This window comes from Takifugu rubripes, chromosome 15 (assembly GCF_901000725.2).
Source record: "Takifugu rubripes chromosome 15, fTakRub1.2, whole genome shotgun sequence".
Taxonomy (NCBI): domain Eukaryota; kingdom Metazoa; phylum Chordata; class Actinopteri; order Tetraodontiformes; family Tetraodontidae; genus Takifugu; species Takifugu rubripes.
In genome coordinates, this window is record NC_042299.1 from 7372585 (window position 1) to 7391428 (window position 18844).

Sequence of the window (18844 nt, forward strand, 5' to 3'; positions counted from 1 at the left end):
AGCAGATAAAGCTGTTTCATCATTTTCAACATTCCGACTTCTTGGTTGACAAACTCTCACAAGGGCATAAAAAACAGCTTTCACGTTTTAGATTTGTTTGGGATCGTGTTTTAGTACAACACAGTGAACTGCCGGGTGAACAGAGTTACACAAGCGTGTGCACAAAACTTGGTTTCGCTTTTTATTAGCAGAAAAAAAATCTGATGCAGTTTTACAGACGGCGACCGCGACGTCCACCCTTCCTTCGGGTTGAATCTGATGGAATTGGAGTGACGTCCTCTGAACCAAAGAAAGGGGAAAAATACTTTAACGATTGGTTACAAGGTGGAGGCAACAAAAGATGCAGATTTCATATCACTAGTCACAATAGTTGTTGCATCAAGTCCAGAGCTGATATTCACTTTGACGCAGTTGATCATATGTACAATAAAGACGGTAACCAGTGAGTCTGTTCATACTGCAATAGTGTTCTCACCTATGCGTCCAATTTTCATGCCGGAACGAGCCAGAGCTCTGAGGGCAGACTGAGCTCCAGGACCAGGAGTCTTTGTCCTGAGGTAGATGACAACAATTAATACCAGGACAAACATTGAACTGGTGCAATTTTAAAGTTCCACCCAGATGAAGTCAACATACTGGAGAAACTACAGTGTTTGTATTTAACATTTTAAGATGATGGGGACAGATCCTCCATTTACGAGAGGAGTAACTGCACAATGAGATAATAAGGCCAACGTTGCACGAGTTCAGCCCTTCACAACCAAAACGACGACACTGTTGACCTGCAGAAGAGTTTGCCAACAACTGTACCTGTTTCCTCCAGTGGCTCTCAACTTGATGTGCAGAGCAGTGATTCCAAGCTCTTTGCAGCGCTGGGCAACATCCTGAGCTGCCAACATGGCAGCATATGGAGAAGACTCATCTCTGTCTGCCTTCACCTTCATACCGCCTGTCACACGGCAGATTGTTTCCCTGGCGACAAATGCACCCGTCAGACGACATGCAGCCATTACATCTGAATCAGTCCTTGTAGGCACCTTCACTTACTTGCCAGACAGGTCAGTGACATGGACAAAGGTATCGTTGAAGGAGGCGAAGATGTGACACACACCAAACACGTTCTCTCCTTCAGCCACCTGAGGACCCAGGCTGATAACCTGCTCCTCCTTCTTCTCTTTCCCTTTACGAGGAGCCATTGTCTGAAGATGGAGAGAAAATCGATGTCAAAGAGTCACACTTCAATACTTCTGGCAAGACGGTGTTATTATTCCCGGATCAGATATAAACAAGCGCCAAACCCGTAAGATCCCGAGCACTTAGGAAGCCCCACATGGAGCTAAATGCTCAGTTCTAGAGGTGTATCATCATTTGCTTCGGTTATGAGAAATTACAGAAGCTCCATCAGTTGATGGGACATTTGACACTGACGAGAGGCTAAAACATCAACTCCACAATAATGGTTGTTTCTCATCCATAAATAAAACACATAATTGTGTCAACAAACGTAAAATAAGATAATTTTGAAACAAATGTGAGTAAATAGAGCCTGGCCATCGGCAGCTTGGCAAGCGCTAGCGTTAGCTTATTAGCTTCTGTCGACTAACGAGGCTGACCCAATGTTTAAGTCCAACACAGGTGGCAGTAAACGACCTTAATGTATACGCCAACGAAGACATTTAATTTGTTAAGAAAATGTTTATTCCGTTTCATGAAACCCTAAATTGAGGTAAAATGGCGTCATTCTGCCGCCGCTATGCGACCCGCACACCGACACACGGCCAAAAAACATCTTTATTCAGATGTCCCGAGTTACGGTCAGGTACAATATGAGGTGCAAAAGAAACAAGAAGCAATAATAAATCAGTAGCGACTAATAATTTAATCGGATGTTCACTTGCAAAGAGGATTTATTTAGGATAAAACGCTGACAAGAACGTACCTCTGTGTGTCTCTTGAGGAAGCAGAAACAAGAAAGGAAGGAACTTCCGGTTCCGGGGGTAAAGTTGAGAGAGGCAGCGCGGGAAGCTGCTGCTGCCACCATGCGGTTCTTACAATACATATACACTTATCTATCTATCTATCTATCTATCTATCTATCTATCTATCTATCTATCTATCTATCTATCTATCTATCTATCTATCTATCTATCTATCTATCTATCTATCTATCTATCTATCTATCTATCTATCTATCTATCTATCTATCTATCTATCTATCTATCTATCTATCTATCTATCTATCTATCTATCTATCTATCTATCTATCTATCTATCTATCTATCTATCCATCCATCCATCCATCCATCCATCCATCCATCCAATGTAAAGGTTAGTGTCATTTCTAAATAAATTTATTATATATCATTATCAAATAAGGAAATAGGCATATCAGCATTTGAACACTGCTGTTTATTTACAGAAACACTTTGAACATGATGCAGAAGAAGAAATACTCCAAAAACTACAAAAGAAAGAAGATTCAAAACTTTCTCTCTCACACACACACACACTGGATTCACACTGTTACACACTGAGCATGCAGCATTAGTGTTAATACATTACAGTACAATACCCATCATAGTAGAAAAGCTGATTGATATGAATGAGCTGATTTTTGGTGAGCAATTAGTGATTTTGTATTGATTTTCTGATTGGTGAATGAGGTTGTTTCATTTCATTTTCTGGACTAAAATTTGAAAATAGAATAAAGTGAGAATGAGTGGTGAAGTGAGAGATGTTTCAATTTATTAGCACTAGGTAAACCGCCAAGAAAGCTAGCAAAAAGCCCCTGCTGTTTCCTGTACTCTTGAGAAGAAAAGCTTCTTGTGATGTCCATGCTCTCAGTGCTGCGGGTGAGACTACAGAATGAGAATTAAAATCCAGCCCTGGTCTCAGACATAATTAGAACCAGGATGGAACATTCAAAGTGTCCAACTGAGAACATTAAGAGTCCAAAATTAGTCACCGTTGACTGATGACAGCTGTAAAGTACTTTGGATTCATGGACAGAGAGACAAGAGAGAACGTTGTCTATTCATCAGAAAACATGAATTCTTTAGTTTCAAGCATAAACATCGAAATAATTCTATAAAGTGACATCTCAGATATTTGCAAGGGAGCATGTTGGCAGCCCCAGTGCTCGAATAATTTCACAAATACATCAAAATTTCAAGTGTCAGAAAAGTGGAAGTTTAGAAAACACAGACTCTTCTACAGTAAAAACCAACCATTCACTCTGCCTGTGCCATTTGGAGTCCCAAGCACCTGACAGGGAATTAAATCTGTATCTCCCTATTAGTACGCCTTTTCGCATGATTGAATATCAACACCAAAACCGGATCTGTACGACCCTTAAAAATCTATATCAAGCTCGTAATGCAAATGTTGCCTCTGAATGTGAAATGATTGGTTGTAAAAGTTCCTTTGAAATCAAACTAGGTTTTGTGAATTTCTTATTGCTAGCTTGTCTGTGAACTCACACGTTGTCTCAATCAGTCAATCAATGGCGGTAATGTTACGACTCACGGTGCACAACAACACTTTTCAAAGCAAATGCAGTCTTATGACACCGCGTCCTGAGTCCAGTTCTAGTAGGAGGGGCTCTAAAACTGTAGACCATTTCAAGATTTTAGCCTGAAATGGCATCAATGCAGTCAATTTGCAGTTTGGCCTCCTCAGACCCTGAGGTGGGACACCAAATGGAACAGAGGTGTCAAAAAAAGGCAGCGGCACTGTGGCGAAACATTCAGCGGTTGCTATGGGAAACTGTGTTTCACACGATAACGCATATCATACCAACAAAAATAATAAAGCTAATAATACACATTCTCTACAAGGTGGTACACACAATGCTAGCACTAAAGGTCTGAGTCAAACATTACAAAGCTTTTAAATCTACAAATAATTATAATATTAATAGAGAATAATTATCATAGTAAGAATTTGATTGTACAAAGTTCTACATTCTCCTGACGGTAAAAAGCTTTTTAAGCCTCCGAGACAAATACAACAGGTCAAAAGTCACAGAATATCAAAGGTGGCAGTGCTAACATTTTGTTAGTACATGGCCAGCGGACAATTTTGCTCCCAGTGAGGAATGCCAACACAGCCAACAAGTCAAGTCACCGCAGAGCTGGAAAACAACATGGCAGCCGCAAACGTCAAAACCCAGCAGACACTAAAGCCGAAACACAAAACACAAAGTCCCGCATGCATAAAATCACATTGTCTGTATAGAAAGTAAACACCGTCAGCTCAGAGGAAGAAGCCGTCTGTACAGAACTCCTGTCAATAAAGTCTAACGACATTAGGATGTCAACTTTCTGCAAATCTCTGCCCGAAACAGAATCCACTATCTTCACCCCATCTAAAAAAATTGAGTCGTTGTGTGGTCGTTCCTGATGTCTCTTTGAAAAGATGAGTAAGGATGTCAGAAATTGTGCTGTATGGAGGCTTAGGAGTGACAAAATTACAATATTTAGGCTCCACTGAATTCAGAATAGTTAAATATAGTTTGGTGACCTCACGATAAAAAATGTTCACTTCATAAACCTTCAGTGTCAAAATTTTAAACTTAAAAAAAAAAGATGACAATTGACATGGATGACCATATAAACACAAACATTTTTGTCACTCCTGGGACTCCCTATCCTGATCCTGATGCTCATTGGCTCATTGTTGGAGCGTCACTTTAACATTATTTGTTTATTTGTGCTTTTCGTCCCCCCTTCAACAAAACCTCCAACTTTGTTAAAACAATCAAGAGTAAAATTTTGATTCTTTCCTAGAAGTCAGCTCCTTGCTTTAAAATACAATTCCCATCACATTTTTGGATAGTTTGAATTGTTTGTTAGCACATTTCAGGAGGGTTAAAGTTTGATTTTAACAGTCTGCACACGGTGAATCAAAGCACTTCCTATTTTTCCTTCATCTTCTCATCCCTTCACAGAAGCTGAAAAACATTCCATTTACTTAAGTATGGTCCTGGAGTGAAGAGCAGGCAGTTCTTCAGGAACTTCCTCATTAGGACACCTGATGGGCGGAGTCAAGGTGGGAGGTGTGGCTGTTCATGGAAGATCACAGGTGTGAGAGCTGCGTACGCTTGTGAAGCACTCCGAGCCCGATGGAAGCAGAAAGATGAGGGTCCGACATTCCAAAACTCAATTTGTGTTTCCAGACATCCTGAACTGCTTTTGTCAAATGTTTAATAATCAATATGACATTATTTGTTCTAATTAAAGCTACAGTTCCAGAAGCATTTGTTATTTTCTAAAATGTTTTACATGACTAAAACTAAAGAACCTCAAAATTTGAACTAAAACAAGAAAACCTTGTGTGTTTTGGAGGGCATATTTACAAATAAATAAAAAAATTGGCTTGGATTAATTCGGAATGGGTTTATTTTTAAAAAAAATTAATATTTGTTTTAATAAGTCAGCTCTATATTATATTAGATCTCATATACCTTTAAATATATCAGATTACAATAGAATTTATTTCATAAAGTCAATACTTTATTAAGTATAAACAAGTTGGATTTATTTTTTATATAAATTCAGGTGTAATTTGAAAAATATTTTCAATCAAGAAAATATTTACTATAATGAAAATAAAAGTTTAAAACCTGACAGTTATAACCTTTATTAATAGCCATTATTAACTAAAATATTTAAATGATTACATCTTTAATGTTTAATTAGAAGATTTCATAAGAACTTTGAATTGTTTTTGATGGAAACATTAGATCAATTACGATCTAACTGAAAGGAATTTAAGGGCTTGTGATTGGGATCTGTGTGATTTACTGGATCATTGAAGGTGGTTGTTGTGAAATTAAAGTCCAGATGGGATGAATGATTGATTGATTAGTTGTATAGTTCATTTCTGCCCCTCCTGTCCTCCTCCATCTTGATTTTGTCTAACTAATTGGTTGGTGTCAGACGCCTGGCCTGTTGTCAATCAATTAGTTGTCAAGGCGACAGCGCATCCCTCCAAGACCCGTTGGCTTTGGAAGTTTAACTGTATCAGAAAGAGAGCAGAATGCAGATTTTTATTGCATTTATGGGGCATCTGTGATGATACAGCGTTTGAGCTTGTAGCATTTGCGCCTGTTCTCACTTGGTGAGTGTGGACGGGGAGCCTGAGCGGTGGAAATGGACGATCTGCCACTTCCCGTCGCGGCGGTGCCACACTCTGGTCTCCTCTGATTGGGCGGTGCGAGGCGTCCCGTTGGCGTCGATGTATTGCGTCACTCTGATGTAAGCAATGCACGCGGCCTCGTCACCAACCAGGTGGATGTGAGGGTTCAGGATGGTGGTGTGGACTGGTTTACTGTTTTTAGACCACACTGGAGGGTTCAAATCAAAACAGTCAAAGGCCAAAATTCACAAAGCCGTGGGAAACCTTCAACTGCGCAGGAACTCACAGTTTTCAAAATAAAAGCGATGGAAGTCAAGGCCTTCTACCAGATTCCCCAGAGCCTCGGGCTCGAACGCCGTCACAGCTGGGTCACACATTTTCCTGTGGGGGTGGAGAGACTTCCAAAATAAGAATGTGATTCAGGGGATAAACTGCACGTATCTGAGTTACTCACGTGTAGCTCTCAAAGTCTCCATTGCTGATCGCTTCAATGAGCTGCTCAGTGACTTTAATAATGTCCTGTTTCCTCACTGTCGGAAGCAGAAAATTGTCAATAATGTCTCTGCATGACAGCTGTGCTGAACTGTGTTTGTGTTGGCGTACCTCTGGTATCTTCATCTTCAATGGTGGTGTTTGTGCTCTCAGATGATTCCTACAACAACAACAACATGAGTCACGATGACGTTTCTCTGATTTCAATTTTTTTATTTTTTTATTTTGGGGTCAAACTGCTGCAGCTTACTCACATACATGAATCACAGTTTACATGATTGGCTCTTAAAGGAGAGGGAATTCCAGTGCATCTGGCAATGATCTCATTCTAAACATCTACTACTGCGATTAGTAATGATCAAAAAAAGATAGTCACCTTGACTCCATCAGTTTTCTTGTTTCCACTCTTTCCTCCTGAACAAGGAATGAAGACAAAGATGAGGAAAATCAGCAGAGTCACGAAGAAAGGAACAAACGCGGAAAAGAGGAGAGTCGGCATCATTCCGAGAACCCTCTGTCAGTCAGATTCAAAACAAAACTTCAGGATAAAGAGAGGAAATGCCTCATACTATAACAAAAATGCACTTAAATGTTGGACAAATGAGCTTTCAAAGAGTTTAAAAAAGACCGAAGGGTGAGACACTGATAATCCAGAGTCGCTTCCTGTCTGTGATCCCAAGTGACCGACTGACTGTGTGTCTGTGTGCAGACAGACAGGTGGAGGACGGCCTTAGGAGAGTGGATGCTAAATTTAGTTGGTTGGTTAGAGAGCAGCAACGGTTTCCCAAGTATCCGGACAACACATGCGAGACATCAGGAAGCACTTCATCGGAATCAGCTGTGAGGCCACAAGATGAACTGCTCTCCACCAATCACAGCGCACCATCGTACACGCCTGTGTCACGCAGCGCACAGAGAGTGAAGGTGGAAGGAACAGCTCTTGTCCGAAGAAATGTCCCCGAACAGTCAACATTACGAATCCAGAACGAGTCGGACCTGTTTGTGCTAGGTGTCGGCTCGCTCTGATGACATCAGTGATCGGGCTCCTGATTTTGAGGCCATTTTTAACAGATGGAGCGAATCAAATTTGCTCTCTTTTTAAGTTTTACAACAATTAACAGTTCTTTTATTTGTATCCATGGTAACAATCAGATCTGTCTACAGTCTAAGTCCTGTCTGTCTCTCCACCTGTTGTTGTTTCCCGGGGTGGTTTCCATTCTATCTATAGAGCTGTACTATCCTGAAGTGTTTGAAACTTGAGGACAGCTGCACCCACACACACACGCACGCACACACACACACACACACACAGTGATAACCTGCTAATTGTATGAATGTCAACAAATTACTGGATGGTCACACTCAGTTTAACCTTCTCCTACTGTAACATTAATTTGTAGGTCAAAGATTAATCCCAAAAGCATCAAGCAGCGGACTTGATGATGACGCAGACCTTTTAGCTTCGCCAATTAACTGGGAAAATGTGACTTTTTTCCTCTTGAAGACAACTGCTGAACTCACCGGAGAAATTTCTGGTGGCCAACATGGTGGTAAGGATGGCTCCCTGAAGGAAAGGAGAAAGGAAGAAAGAAAGGAGGGATTACTGTGGATTTGACTTGGTAACTCGAGATCCATACCTGGAACATTTTACCTCCTGACCTCAGCCTACCTTGAGTTTTCTCCTGGCGTTGAACTTCTTCAGACATTCGACCGTCTCCTGCCTGTGCATGCAGGAGGCCACAGTGGAACGATGCTGGGAAGAAGATCACACATTTCTGTCAGAGCCTTCAGGATGCGCAATCTGAACATTTTAAGAGCAAGTAAGAGACTCTCACAGAGATCCAGGGGTGTTTGAGGGCCTCAGCTGCTGTGATTCGTTTGGATGGATTGATGGTCAGCATCTTGTTGATGAGATCTTTGGCTTCGGGAGTCACTGTGTCCCACTCAGGAGAGGGAAACTATGAATAGACACATTAGTGGATTCATGAGCACTGATTTATAATGCACCCCAACAAAAGGGTCATAAACAAATATGTGAGTGGTCTCATCCATGTATCACTCATATCAGTTTATCAAATGGTGCATTTAAGAGACTGAGGCAACCACGAATATCTTCCCTACATCATAAGCTCCAGCTTTGATCTGCTGATAGAGTCGATGTTGATCTTCATCCCAGAAAGGTGGATAACCGACCAGTAAGATGTAGAGAATCACACCTGAGGGACAGAGAGGGAGAGAAAACAGCAATGAGCAAGGAAATAAGGCAACAAGGAAAGGAAAGAGTAGAGTAGAAAGGAGTCCGACCACAGGCCCAAAGGTCGACAGCTTTCCCGTATGGATCCTTCCTCAGAACCTCAGGAGAGAGGTAACCGGGAGTCCCAGCAAAACCTGTAAACACACAAAGCAATGTGGACATTATCTGGATGAGCCAGAGTAATTCTGCAGGAAAATGATGGTCTTACCAAACCAGGCCTGCTGGTCTCCCTCCACCTCAATAGCAAGGCCGAAATCAGCCAGTTTCACCGCGGCTCCTTTGGACTTGGATGCCAACAGCAAATTCTCAGGCTGAAAGGGAGAGAAATGAGATTAACATATGGAGAATGTTAAAATATATGACATTATGGAAGGGGCACTGATAATAAATAAGAATAAGCAAAACCAGGTAGATTCAGGTGGACAGATACCTTCAGGTCGCGGTGGACCACACCCATCTGGTGACAGTGTAGCACTGCCTCCAAAATCTGCTGGATACAGTGACTGCAAACATAGGCCAGATACAGCTGTTACCATCAACTGTTCCTAGGTCAGCAACGGGAGCAGTAAGGTTTCTCATCCTACCTGGCATCAGCTTCACTGTAATATTCCCTGGCTACAATATCTTCAAAGAGCTCGCCACCAGTGACTCTAATGAGAACAAAAATACCAATTTAGGACATGTGGTGCAGGGTTAGGAAAGGCGTCAACCGCCTTAAACAGATTGAGACGTCATGACTACGTTAAAAGGGGGAAAAGAGCAGCACTCACAGGTCAAAGATGAGGTAATGATGCGCCTCCTCTGAAATGCTGTCATGCAGCCGCACTGAAACGAAGCAACAAAACTCAGAGTCAGGGACACTCTCACAAGTTCACATGATTAATCTGTTACCCTTAAATGCAGTCATCACAACAAAGCTCTCCATTATTCCAACTCAGCTGTTGGGAAATTGAGGTGAAACCAAAGAAACACCAGCTCCTGAATGGTGAAGTATTCTGGCAGCTAATTTCACGTTACTAGGGGGTTGATAATGACAACGACAGGAGACTTTGCCTTCACATGTGCGTTTGCTTTCATGTTTATTCATTCATAGCTGCGCAGCAAGCGGCCGCCATCACACATCACGTCTGGGAAGCGATGATGCCCATTAAACCCTCCAGGAAAAACACCAGCAGAACAAAGTTGCTGCAGGAAAGAAAGAACTCTGATGATTGTCTGTTCTTGCTCTGAATGTTGAAGCTCCGTATGGATTGTATAACAGGTAGAGAATGAAGAGGCTGCTGCCTACACACACACACACACACACACACACGCACACACACACAGTACCTGTGTGAAGCACTCGGAGTGAAATAATCAGGTTTTCTCTCGAAAACTCCCACACAGTGCAGTGGGATTTGATTTCTTTGTGTGTGTGTGTGTGTGTGTGTGTGTATGTATGTGTGTGTGTGTGTGTGCACGCGCCTGTAGGAGGAAAGAGGGTTTTGATGCCTTCACCTAAGGACACTGTCGCCTAGCAACACGCACGCAGAGTTATGTAACACTTATGTGGAGAACATTGCCCGCCCACACAGACCACCGATTGGATGATTGGTTCGGCTGCAGCCTGCGGATTGGCTGCTAGGGTCCAACGTGAGGTCGTATTTAAACACCTGACTCTTCGGCAGTCTGTTTGTATTTTAATGGTAATTCTGTTGGCCTTAAGAACGGTCAGAGCTGTCGGTCCAAGCCGGTAGAGCTGCCTACGCTCTCCCTCGGCTTGTCCCTGAGTTGAAGATCTTTACTTCGGAATGTCGCGTTCCAGGCTGCTCTCACGTGTAACTGTCCTTGCCTTTACAGTTACCACAATGCTGCAAAAACCTTCACTATCACATGAGCAAAAAGTGTAAATGAAAGGTCAACGTGATCCACACTGACGTTCAATTCGTCCACAGTTACTGAAATAACACAGTTTTTAATTGATTTTTTTGTAGGAATATTAATATTTATGTTATTACCATCACTATAGATTTAGGGTACTTTATGTGGACAGTTTCCACTGATGCAATTTCACTTTGCTTCGCAACAAAAAGGGGTGGGGCTTATAAACAAGATCAGAATTGGCCACTGGGGGCAGCTATGAGGGCTGGTTATGAGACATGGTTCAGGTGTTTCTGAGGTAGTTCACTGTTGCTAAACCTGCCTATGGTCTCAAAGCTATTAAACTTGTTTTCAGTTCTCCGCAAGCTTTCCTGGTCAATGTGCAGAAGACGACGGCCTCCCCAGAGGTTAGAACAGAAAAACAGGGACTCAGCACGCAGAAGCCCCTTTCATCAACAAACAAGGGGTGCTCCTGACTCCAAAGTGCGTCTATTAAGAATATGTGTCTCGTGTGTCTGACAAGTCAGCGGTTCATTCAAGACGGAAGATTTGTGACACTTGCTGCTACAGTCACTTTGAAGTGTCTGACAGATCAGCAAACACCCCCGTCAGGGGCTGCGAGCCTGCTGAAAAGCTCCCTGATGAAATTCTAAATCAACCGCTGAAACACAGAGTCCCTCAACCACAGCAAAGGTTTCACAGCGTCCAGTTGAGGATCTTAGACGCCAAACTGGGACATGGGGAACTTTGTGATACGGGTTTTAATCATGGCAGACAAACCCTCAATCGTATCTTTATCCACCCCTGATACCTGGGGGCCACATGACCGGTGTGGAGATAACTGTGCCCATGTGACCTGACAGGAAGCACCACCGGAAGTGTAACAGAGGAGGAAGTACTCACCAATGTTGGGATGCTTCAGTAAACGACAGATCCGAGCTTCCCGGTCCAACTTCTGATGATCTGTCACACACACACACACACGCGCGCACACACACACACACACACACACACACAGACACACACACACACACACACACCAGTATGGCGGTAAAAACTGGTCTGGTAAAAATACTGTATCTATGGGGAGGTAATAAATGATTTATAAGCAAACAGTTCCTCTTGTGCAGAGACATTTGTCTTCACAAATGTCTGGACGTCCTGATTGACAGGTGATGCTGAGCTGAGTGGCAGATGGCATCAACCAGCAGTTGGTGTTAATTCGCCGCTCCGTGATGGTGATGGGAGGAGCGGACACCGGCACTGAGATTAAATCTGACATTCGTGTGTTCATGAGAGGAAGAACCGTCTCGTCACACCTCGCACAGCTGAGGCCTCACGCCGGAGGTCACATGACTCACGTTGGCCATCGTTTCATCCCTGATGAAACATGAGTCAGGAAACATGTCTGCTTCTCATTCCTTCATCTGTTCCCTGTTCTCTTCACCTGTTCTGCCCGGCTGCTCATCCGCCCCGTTAGCTGCTCCTCACCTGTTCTTTCCGGGGTTTTCCTCTCACCTTACCTTTATATCCTCTTCTATCTGTTTTTGTTAATCCTCACATCCTATCTCCTCAATGTTCTCATCTGTCTCACCTGGAGGCATACATATGTTCCAAGTGGCTCTTCTGTCTTCATAATTAATTTTTAAAGACAGGTCTGTAAACGCTAATGTATCTGCAGACTTTCCGATGCAGATGAAAACTAATCCATGAATGCGCTGCCTTTAGCCCTTCCTGGGCACTCGTTAAGGTTGTAAGTGCGCATCCCACGCAGCTGGAAGCCAACTCATCTTTGACTTTCAGGATTTAACGAACCATCTCGTGATAATTATGATGCACAACCAAATCAGAGCCTGAATCAATCATGAAGGTAACCGTTAGCTGCAGCCTACACTTGATTAGTTATTAATTAATCTCTTGCTCTCCCTCTCTCTCTCTTACACACACATACACACGGACTCGGTATGGTGTTGCTAAGCAACGAGCAAAGGAAATCTCTCGCACAGTTATGAAAAAAGCAGAGAGCGAGAGCAAGGAGAGCACAAGCACAACTTTATCAGGTGTCAATGTGCAAAAGTGCCAGGACTAAAACAATGGTGGGTTTGTGAAACTGGGCCAGAGGGACAGAGGTCACATATCTTTTTTTGTTCTTTTATTCAAGGATGGTCTGGTAGTTGCGCTCCAGACCACCATCCTGTGATCCAGAGTGGTTTTAATAGTTGGTTACTATGTGTGTTACATTGTGAATCACATTCTGCATCTAGAAACAAACCCTGCTAGCTGTAGCAAGGGGGCTAAGGGTTAGGGCTAACCCCCTTAAAATTAGTTTTCAATTAATAAGCTATGTTTATTGTAGTTGCTCTTCCTTCATGGTGTTTATAGTAAGCCCCTGAACCTCAAATGTGGTCTGCTGGCTGTCAGTAGGAAGGACGTGTCAGACCACTTTAGCTACGTGTGCAGATCTTCTTGCAGGTTCTCACCTCGAGCAGAGAGTTTCTTGGTGTTGATGATCTTGGCTGCGTACTCCTGGCCTGACAGCACCTTCACACAGCGCCGCACCACTGAAAACGCTCCCCTGGAAACGCAACCGGAGGAAGCCATCAGTGATACTATGACAGTGAGACATCTTCATTCATCTTAATAAGGAAATGCCTGTTCTTGGAGCATTTGTTGAGCTCTTGCCCTTTTGTGGTGTAGCAGTTGTGGGTTTGTACACATGCTGACCCAATGGTGGGCAGAACTCCACTGTCTCCACTTTCTTCCTATTTTAGGTCAAATTGAACCCACTGGAACATGGAGGGTGGTTTCTGTTTTCCATCCCTGAACAGCCGAGAACACAGTATGTTTAAGAATTTGGTTTAGGTGATAGAATGTTGAAGTTACACCCTTTCCCCTGTCAATAAACACATCTTCCTCTTTTAATTTGGCCATGATTTAAAAGCTGATGTTATAAATGTGTATATTAACTGTTAGAGTGTAACTCCCCATCTAGGCTCGGTGGAACACACAGAGCTGCGCCTCCCTGTGCCGACTCTGCAGATGGAGAATTTGTGCTTCTGACAGTCAGACTGACTCCACCTCTGCTGCTGCTCAGATTCCGCCCGTTGAGGAGTGTGAGCGTAATGTCAGGTACCGGATCACCACAGCGGGACTGATCGATATGACAGTCGGGATGAAGAAGTCTCCCCTCTGATTGTGATTCATTGTTTGAAGTCTAACAGGTTTTACAGAAAGAATTATGTGTCTTCACTTCCATTGAAAGAGGCATTCTGCCACCCACCAGCACATTATGTAAGAGACCTGGCATTATGTGTCTGTGTGTGTGTGTGTGTGTGTGTGTGTGTGTGTGTGTGTGTGTGTGTGTGTGTGCGTGTGTATGTGGGGGAAGTGAGTGGGATGGGGTCATAAAGGTGATACACTCATCTATCTATCTATCTATCTATCTATCTATCTATCTATCTATCTATCTATCTATCTATCTATCTATCTATCTATCTATCTATCTATCTATCTATCTATCTATCTATCTATCTATCTATCTATCTATCTATCTATCTATGATATTATTAACACATCAAAGTATGGTGCATACATGTCCATTAACAGAAAACAGAAAATACAAATATAACAGTTAAGTAGACAACAATGTGACAGCATAAAATATCTAAATTTAGATTTCCTTAAATATTAATATTGTGAGGTCCAATGCAATATTTAATCAACATGAATCATAGATGGTGATGATGACGGAGATCGTTATCAAGATCGTTGCTATTATACTCACTTGCCCAGCTCTTCATACAGCTGATACTCTTCGGTGAAACGGGTACAGATGACCGTTGCCATGGTGACCCTGTAGGTCGAGGGTCAAGGGGGTCCCTGTCCGTCTTCCACTGAAGATGATGATGCCGGAGACGAAGGAGGCCAAGAGTTAGAGCTGCCGTTCTGTCTGCCAGAAGGATGGAGGAGAGAAAATAGAGAGAGTAGAAGAGTGATGGAGAGATAGTTTCAGTCCCGAGGAGAGGAAGAGGAGGAGGAGGATGAGGAAGAGGAGGAAAAGGAGGAAGATGAAGGGAAGAAGGAGAGAGCTGTTAGGAGATCTGTGTCTCTCTGTCTCTCTGTCCGGGTCTGTGGGAGAAAGATGCTTTCAGACGCTCCACCTGCCCACCCACCCTGGCCCATCAGCCAATCACAGACCGGGACAGACACACACACGCATGCATGTACACTCACATGCACAGGGTCACCATGGTAACTGCATCCCCTCTGTGTGTGCTGGAAAGTAACTGCAAACAGCATCAGATTATTCGGGAAATAAAACTGCAGTACTATAAATATTATTGTACATAGAAAAACCATAGAGAACACGTCCGGAACGCCACTCCTCAGCTCCCATCACATTCAAAATTACTTCCGATCTGACTGCTTATACTTGTGCTAACTTCAGTGCTACTACAAGATAAAGCTGCTCTTGCTACTCACCAGTACTACAAAGTCTCGCAGTAAGATTTTCCAGAGAGGAGGTGACCTGTGGGAGGCGAACAACACACAACAGGCGGCGTTTACCTGAAATTTCATGTGTGAGTCTGCGTCCAGCGTATCCAAGGACACTGAATGGTCCGATACTACGTGCAGTAATGGAACCGGGGGGGGAACTGGGACGCTCCCACCAATGGTGAAGGAATAAAGAAAACCAGCATAAGGAATTTTAGGACAGACGAAATGAACAGACTCACAGAGAAGGCCTGACAACTGGTGCTAGATTTACCCCACCTGCTCTGTTGTTCGTGGTTACAATAGCAAATTTACAACCCATTCACCATCTGAGCGGACTTTGGTTTGCTGCATGTGAAGAAAAAGAACAAACTGTTAAATCGGGTGTGTGTAACTGAACCGGTGAGCGGAGCGAGGGTGATATTGCAGCTGTCTGTAGTGTCTTTTCAACCTGAGGTCAGAGGGACTGAGCCTTCTTGTTCTTTAGTCTATTTTGGGGTTTGTTTGTGTCTGCCGGGAGCAGCCTCTCTCAATTCTGCTCCTCTCTTTCTGTCACTCATCAGTTCTGCATGGCTGCCCTCTTTGGAGCCTCCTCGCTGTCCCAGCAGAAGAGGAGGAGGAAGAGGAGGAGGAGCAGGAATTGGCTGGTAAGGAGAATTCATATTAGAAAGACCTGCTCACGGTTGCTTGAAGCATGACTGCTGGACTCAAACAAAACACCATCGTTAAGAGTTCAAACTCCATGTTTGTTTGACAGAAGTGGAATTAAACAGACGGCTCACTGAAGGCAGCACTGGGGGCACTGGGAGCACTGGACTAATGAGGAAACATATGTCACATGCTGCTTTATGATCGTTTCCCACTGTAGCAGATGACACGGTGACAGAAGGTCAGACGCAGGTGGTCTATTAAATGGAGGGGATCCCAACTTTTAAATGGATTCTTCCATTAGTGCAATATCACTTAGATAGAGATGCAAATGTGACCTCGTGAGCTCAGCACCAGCTGTTTCCATCAATTGCTTAAAGCTGCCCTTAACAATTTTACCATTAGATGCCTCTTTTGACACAAGCAATCGTTTCCTCATTAAAACTCATCGATTCGATTCAGCTTATGTGTCTGGTTGAAACCTTTCAGTTCACAATTCAGCAATATTGCAGAGAATAACAAAACCAGCAATTTCAAACACAGACCAAACACCATTATCGCTTATGTAAACTCATCTGATGATTATTCATTCTCCAGCCAGTGTTATATCAGTTTTTTTTGGCATTAATATTGGCACATCGCAAGATTTTACAGGATAAATTCCTTCACTGACATTTAAATGTCCTGTTGTTGACTAGCGTCCCCTGGCGGCTGTGGGCGGGTACAGCATATTTCAAATCGGCGATTGATTACCTGGTGATTTGAACTGCACCACCAGTCGTCACTACCACCATTTATAATTTAAATATCTTCATATTTCTTGATGTCTTTTTTTTTTATCCAGCCAGAAGGGAGCAGTGATCTTTCACCCACAACAGAAGCACGGAAATGAAGATGTTCCAGTGTGAAGATTTATTCATCAAGATCATTTCATGATTCATAATTCATGATTAATCTCTGTGAAAGTATGAGCTGAGTAAAGCTAATAGTCTGTGACACAAACACATTCAGAATTAAGACCTGTGTTCATGCCTCAATGATTCCACTCCCTGGTCACAGTGAAGATGATAAGAAACCAATTCTGTATTTTGCAGAGTTCATGTAGGATGAGAAGAGAGCAGAAAATCTATTTCCTGCAAAATTACATCATGGCTGAGAGCCTGCATCCTGGATTGGTTCTTTAGAATCCTGAACTGCTTCTTTATTGTCCTGGACTGGAACCCCAGAGGCCTGGACTGGGTCTCCGGAGTCCTGAACTTGGTCTCCAGACTGGGGATCAGACTCTGTAGAGGCCTCAGGTTCCGCTTTTTTAAGTGGTTCCAAAAGTTCTGGACTCAGTTTCCTGGTTTCAGCAATGAGCCGTTTGATGCCGACCATCCACTGGCTGACCTCAGTAACGTGATCCACCATCAGAGACAGATGGATCTTATCTGCTGCGTCCCAGTGACCAGACTGTAACTCTGAGAGACAGATGGGGGATGTCGGGGGTAAACAGGTGAGGACTCTGAATGCGGGTTCAGGAAGACAGACACGTGTTATTGCGAAACAAGTTACCCTGAGAGAGGGTGTCCATGCGACTCCTCACAGGAAGGCTCAGTTTACCTCCCTTCCAGCTGTCCTCTAGGAGCCGGAGCCGCTTAGCCACATCATTACACACTTGCTCCTGCAAAGAGAGGTCACACAGGGTACAAAGAGCTGCTTTGCATTTCTTTTTCCATTAGAGATACCATTTACATTGTTGTTTCAGGATGCCGTGTCCTGTCACGCTGCCATGAGGGCTGCATGAATTAGCCTTTAATCTTTAGGCTCACAGACTGAATAAATAAGTCCATCTATTTTTGAGTCTCACTAATGAACGATGACAAGTTCCATCATCCCAGAACTGAAGAAGGACCAAAGTCAAAAAGTGTAGTGTCCAAAGACTTTACACTTACTTTAACCACTTGTCTGCAGGCAGTAAGGGCACAGTTCAACACCGACAGGACGCTGTCCCCGTCAGGTTCACCGTCAGCCTCTGGTTGGCTTTGGATTGTTCCCACTGGACGACGGGAAGCAGTAGAAGGAGGACAAACTGCAAGGTAGAAAGGAAGTACATTAAAAAACTTACACATGACGTAATCTATGACTGTATCAATGCTGGAGTTTACCTGAGTGTAGAGGAGGCGGGGCTATACTGGATGGAGGTGGGCCCAGGGGACTGTAGGAGGGGGGGTTCAAGGGTGGGGTTCCTGAGGAGACATGGACCTTTCAGCCTGACACAAGAAAAATGAGCCAGGGCCACAGATTTCTCACCTAAATCTGCTGCTGGAACCGCTCTTTTGTTCAGGAGGTTTCTCTGTGGTCCACGGGCCTGAAGCCCATATGAAAACTGAGGTGGGTCGTTCCAGCCCCGCTCCTGGTTACCTGTGCAACAGGAGCAGGATAATACGTACAGCAGTGACCCCTAACACACTCATTCAAGGGTAATAAAATGTTTACACAGATGCAGATCGGATCACCAGATCCCATCCCAGAACAAGCACTACGCTTATTCACAGACATTTGTAAAGGGGCTTCTACCGCGAGGTTTAATTGGTGTCGTCGAATTAACACTCAGACAAGGTTTAACGCCAGAAAACGACATCAAACATTACACAACAAGTGTTTGCTGTTAGCAGCTGAACTGATCCCAAACTCATCTAAAATAACTCAAATTCGACTCTTACCCGGTTTAATGTACATGTCCTCCATGTTGGAATTTACCGTGTGAAAAAAGAGCTAGACTAGCTGAGACAGCGGCTCGGCTAACTCAAGGGGCTAAATACTGATTATTACTGCAGGCGCTGCGTTAATGTTGAGATATAGCCTTTCGGTGAATGTTGTGTTTACTTAAAATGAAAACACATCAGTTTGTTGCTGACAATTATACGCAATTTCCGCTTAAAATTTTAAAAGTAAAATATTAGCCCAAACTATGCT

The 18844-nt window shown here is 43.4% G+C and overlaps 3 protein-coding genes and 1 long non-coding RNA gene across 5 annotated transcripts; 1 reads left to right on the forward strand and 3 right to left on the reverse strand.

Annotated features, from left to right (window-relative positions):
• Positions 1 to 159: 159 nt before the first annotated feature.
• Positions 160 to 2043, reverse strand: rps14 (ribosomal protein S14). The gene is made up of 5 exons (XM_003970848.3): positions 1940 to 2043; positions 1048 to 1199; positions 811 to 972; positions 476 to 552; positions 160 to 279 (listed from the first exon to the last, which is right to left on the reverse strand). The coding sequence occupies exons 1-5, from the start codon at positions 2039 to 2041 to the stop codon at positions 212 to 214; spliced, it is 561 nt and encodes a 186-aa protein (XP_003970897.2). The 5' UTR covers positions 2042 to 2043; the 3' UTR covers positions 160 to 211.
• Positions 2044 to 2390: 347 nt separating this feature from the next.
• On the reverse strand, positions 2391 to 14845 carry camk2a (calcium/calmodulin-dependent protein kinase II alpha). Of its 2 annotated transcripts, XM_003970876.3 has the most exons (18): positions 14529 to 14844; positions 13225 to 13319; positions 11648 to 11707; positions 9655 to 9709; positions 9469 to 9534; positions 9315 to 9387; positions 9093 to 9195; positions 8935 to 9018; positions 8752 to 8846; positions 8466 to 8588; positions 8300 to 8383; positions 8152 to 8194; positions 7007 to 7044; positions 6742 to 6790; positions 6593 to 6668; positions 6425 to 6519; positions 6118 to 6346; positions 2391 to 6018 (listed from the first exon to the last, which is right to left on the reverse strand). In XM_003970876.3, exons 1-18 carry the CDS (start codon positions 14588 to 14590, stop codon positions 6015 to 6017), a joined length of 1434 nt encoding a protein of 477 aa, XP_003970925.2. In that variant the 5' UTR covers positions 14591 to 14844; the 3' UTR covers positions 2391 to 6014. The 2 variants fall into 2 exon arrangements, with proteins under 2 accessions (XP_003970925.2, XP_029704585.1); XM_029848725.1 differs by lacking the exon at positions 2391 to 6018 and having other exon boundaries at positions 6114 to 6346; positions 14529 to 14845.
• A 747-nt stretch (positions 14846 to 15592) lies between these two features.
• LOC115252771 (uncharacterized) lies at positions 15593 to 16859 on the forward strand. The gene is made up of 4 exons (XR_003891103.1): positions 15593 to 15694; positions 15802 to 15885; positions 15996 to 16127; positions 16731 to 16859. It is a non-coding gene; the product is annotated as an uncharacterized lncRNA (long non-coding RNA).
• sra1 (steroid receptor RNA activator 1) lies at positions 16782 to 18806 on the reverse strand. The gene is made up of 6 exons (XM_029848841.1): positions 18592 to 18806; positions 18179 to 18289; positions 18034 to 18114; positions 17821 to 17957; positions 17441 to 17549; positions 16782 to 17346 (listed from the first exon to the last, which is right to left on the reverse strand). The coding sequence occupies exons 1-6, from the start codon at positions 18614 to 18616 to the stop codon at positions 17033 to 17035; spliced, it is 777 nt and encodes a 258-aa protein (XP_029704701.1). The 5' UTR covers positions 18617 to 18806; the 3' UTR covers positions 16782 to 17032.
• Between the last annotated feature and the right edge of the window lie 38 nt (positions 18807 to 18844).

Excerpts from the sequence above, each read along its gene's own strand:
- rps14 (XM_003970848.3), bottom strand. The coding sequence starts at position 2,041 with ATGGTGGCAGCAGCAGCTTCCCGCGCTGCCTCTCTCAACTTTACCCCC. Across the intron at positions 553-810 it reads AGAGCCACTGGAGGAAACAG|GACAAAGACTCCTGGTCCTG; the intron begins GTACAGTTGTTG and ends CATCTACCTCAG. Across the intron at positions 280-475 it reads CATGAAAATTGGACGCATAG|AGGACGTCACTCCAATTCCA; the intron begins GTGAGAACACTA and ends TCTTTGGTTCAG.
- camk2a (XM_003970876.3), bottom strand. The coding sequence starts at position 14,590 with ATGGCAACGGTCATCTGTACCCGTTTCACCGAAGAGTATCAGCTGTAT. Across the intron at positions 13,320-14,528 it reads CTGTATGAAGAGCTGGGCAA|GGGAGCGTTTTCAGTGGTGC; the intron begins GTGAGTATAATA and ends TTGCGTTTCCAG. Across the intron at positions 6,347-6,424 it reads TCGCTTTTATTTTGAAAACT|TGTGGTCTAAAAACAGTAAA; the intron begins GTGAGTTCCTGC and ends TGAACCCTCCAG.
- sra1 (XM_029848841.1), bottom strand. The coding sequence starts at position 18,616 with ATGGAGGACATGTACATTAAACCGG. Across the intron at positions 17,958-18,033 it reads CCCGCCTCCTCTACACTCAG|TTTGTCCTCCTTCTACTGCT; the intron begins GTAAACTCCAGC and ends TCTACCTTGCAG. Across the intron at positions 17,550-17,820 it reads CCTGCAGACAAGTGGTTAAA|GAGCAAGTGTGTAATGATGT; the intron begins GTAAGTGTAAAG and ends CTCTCTTTGCAG.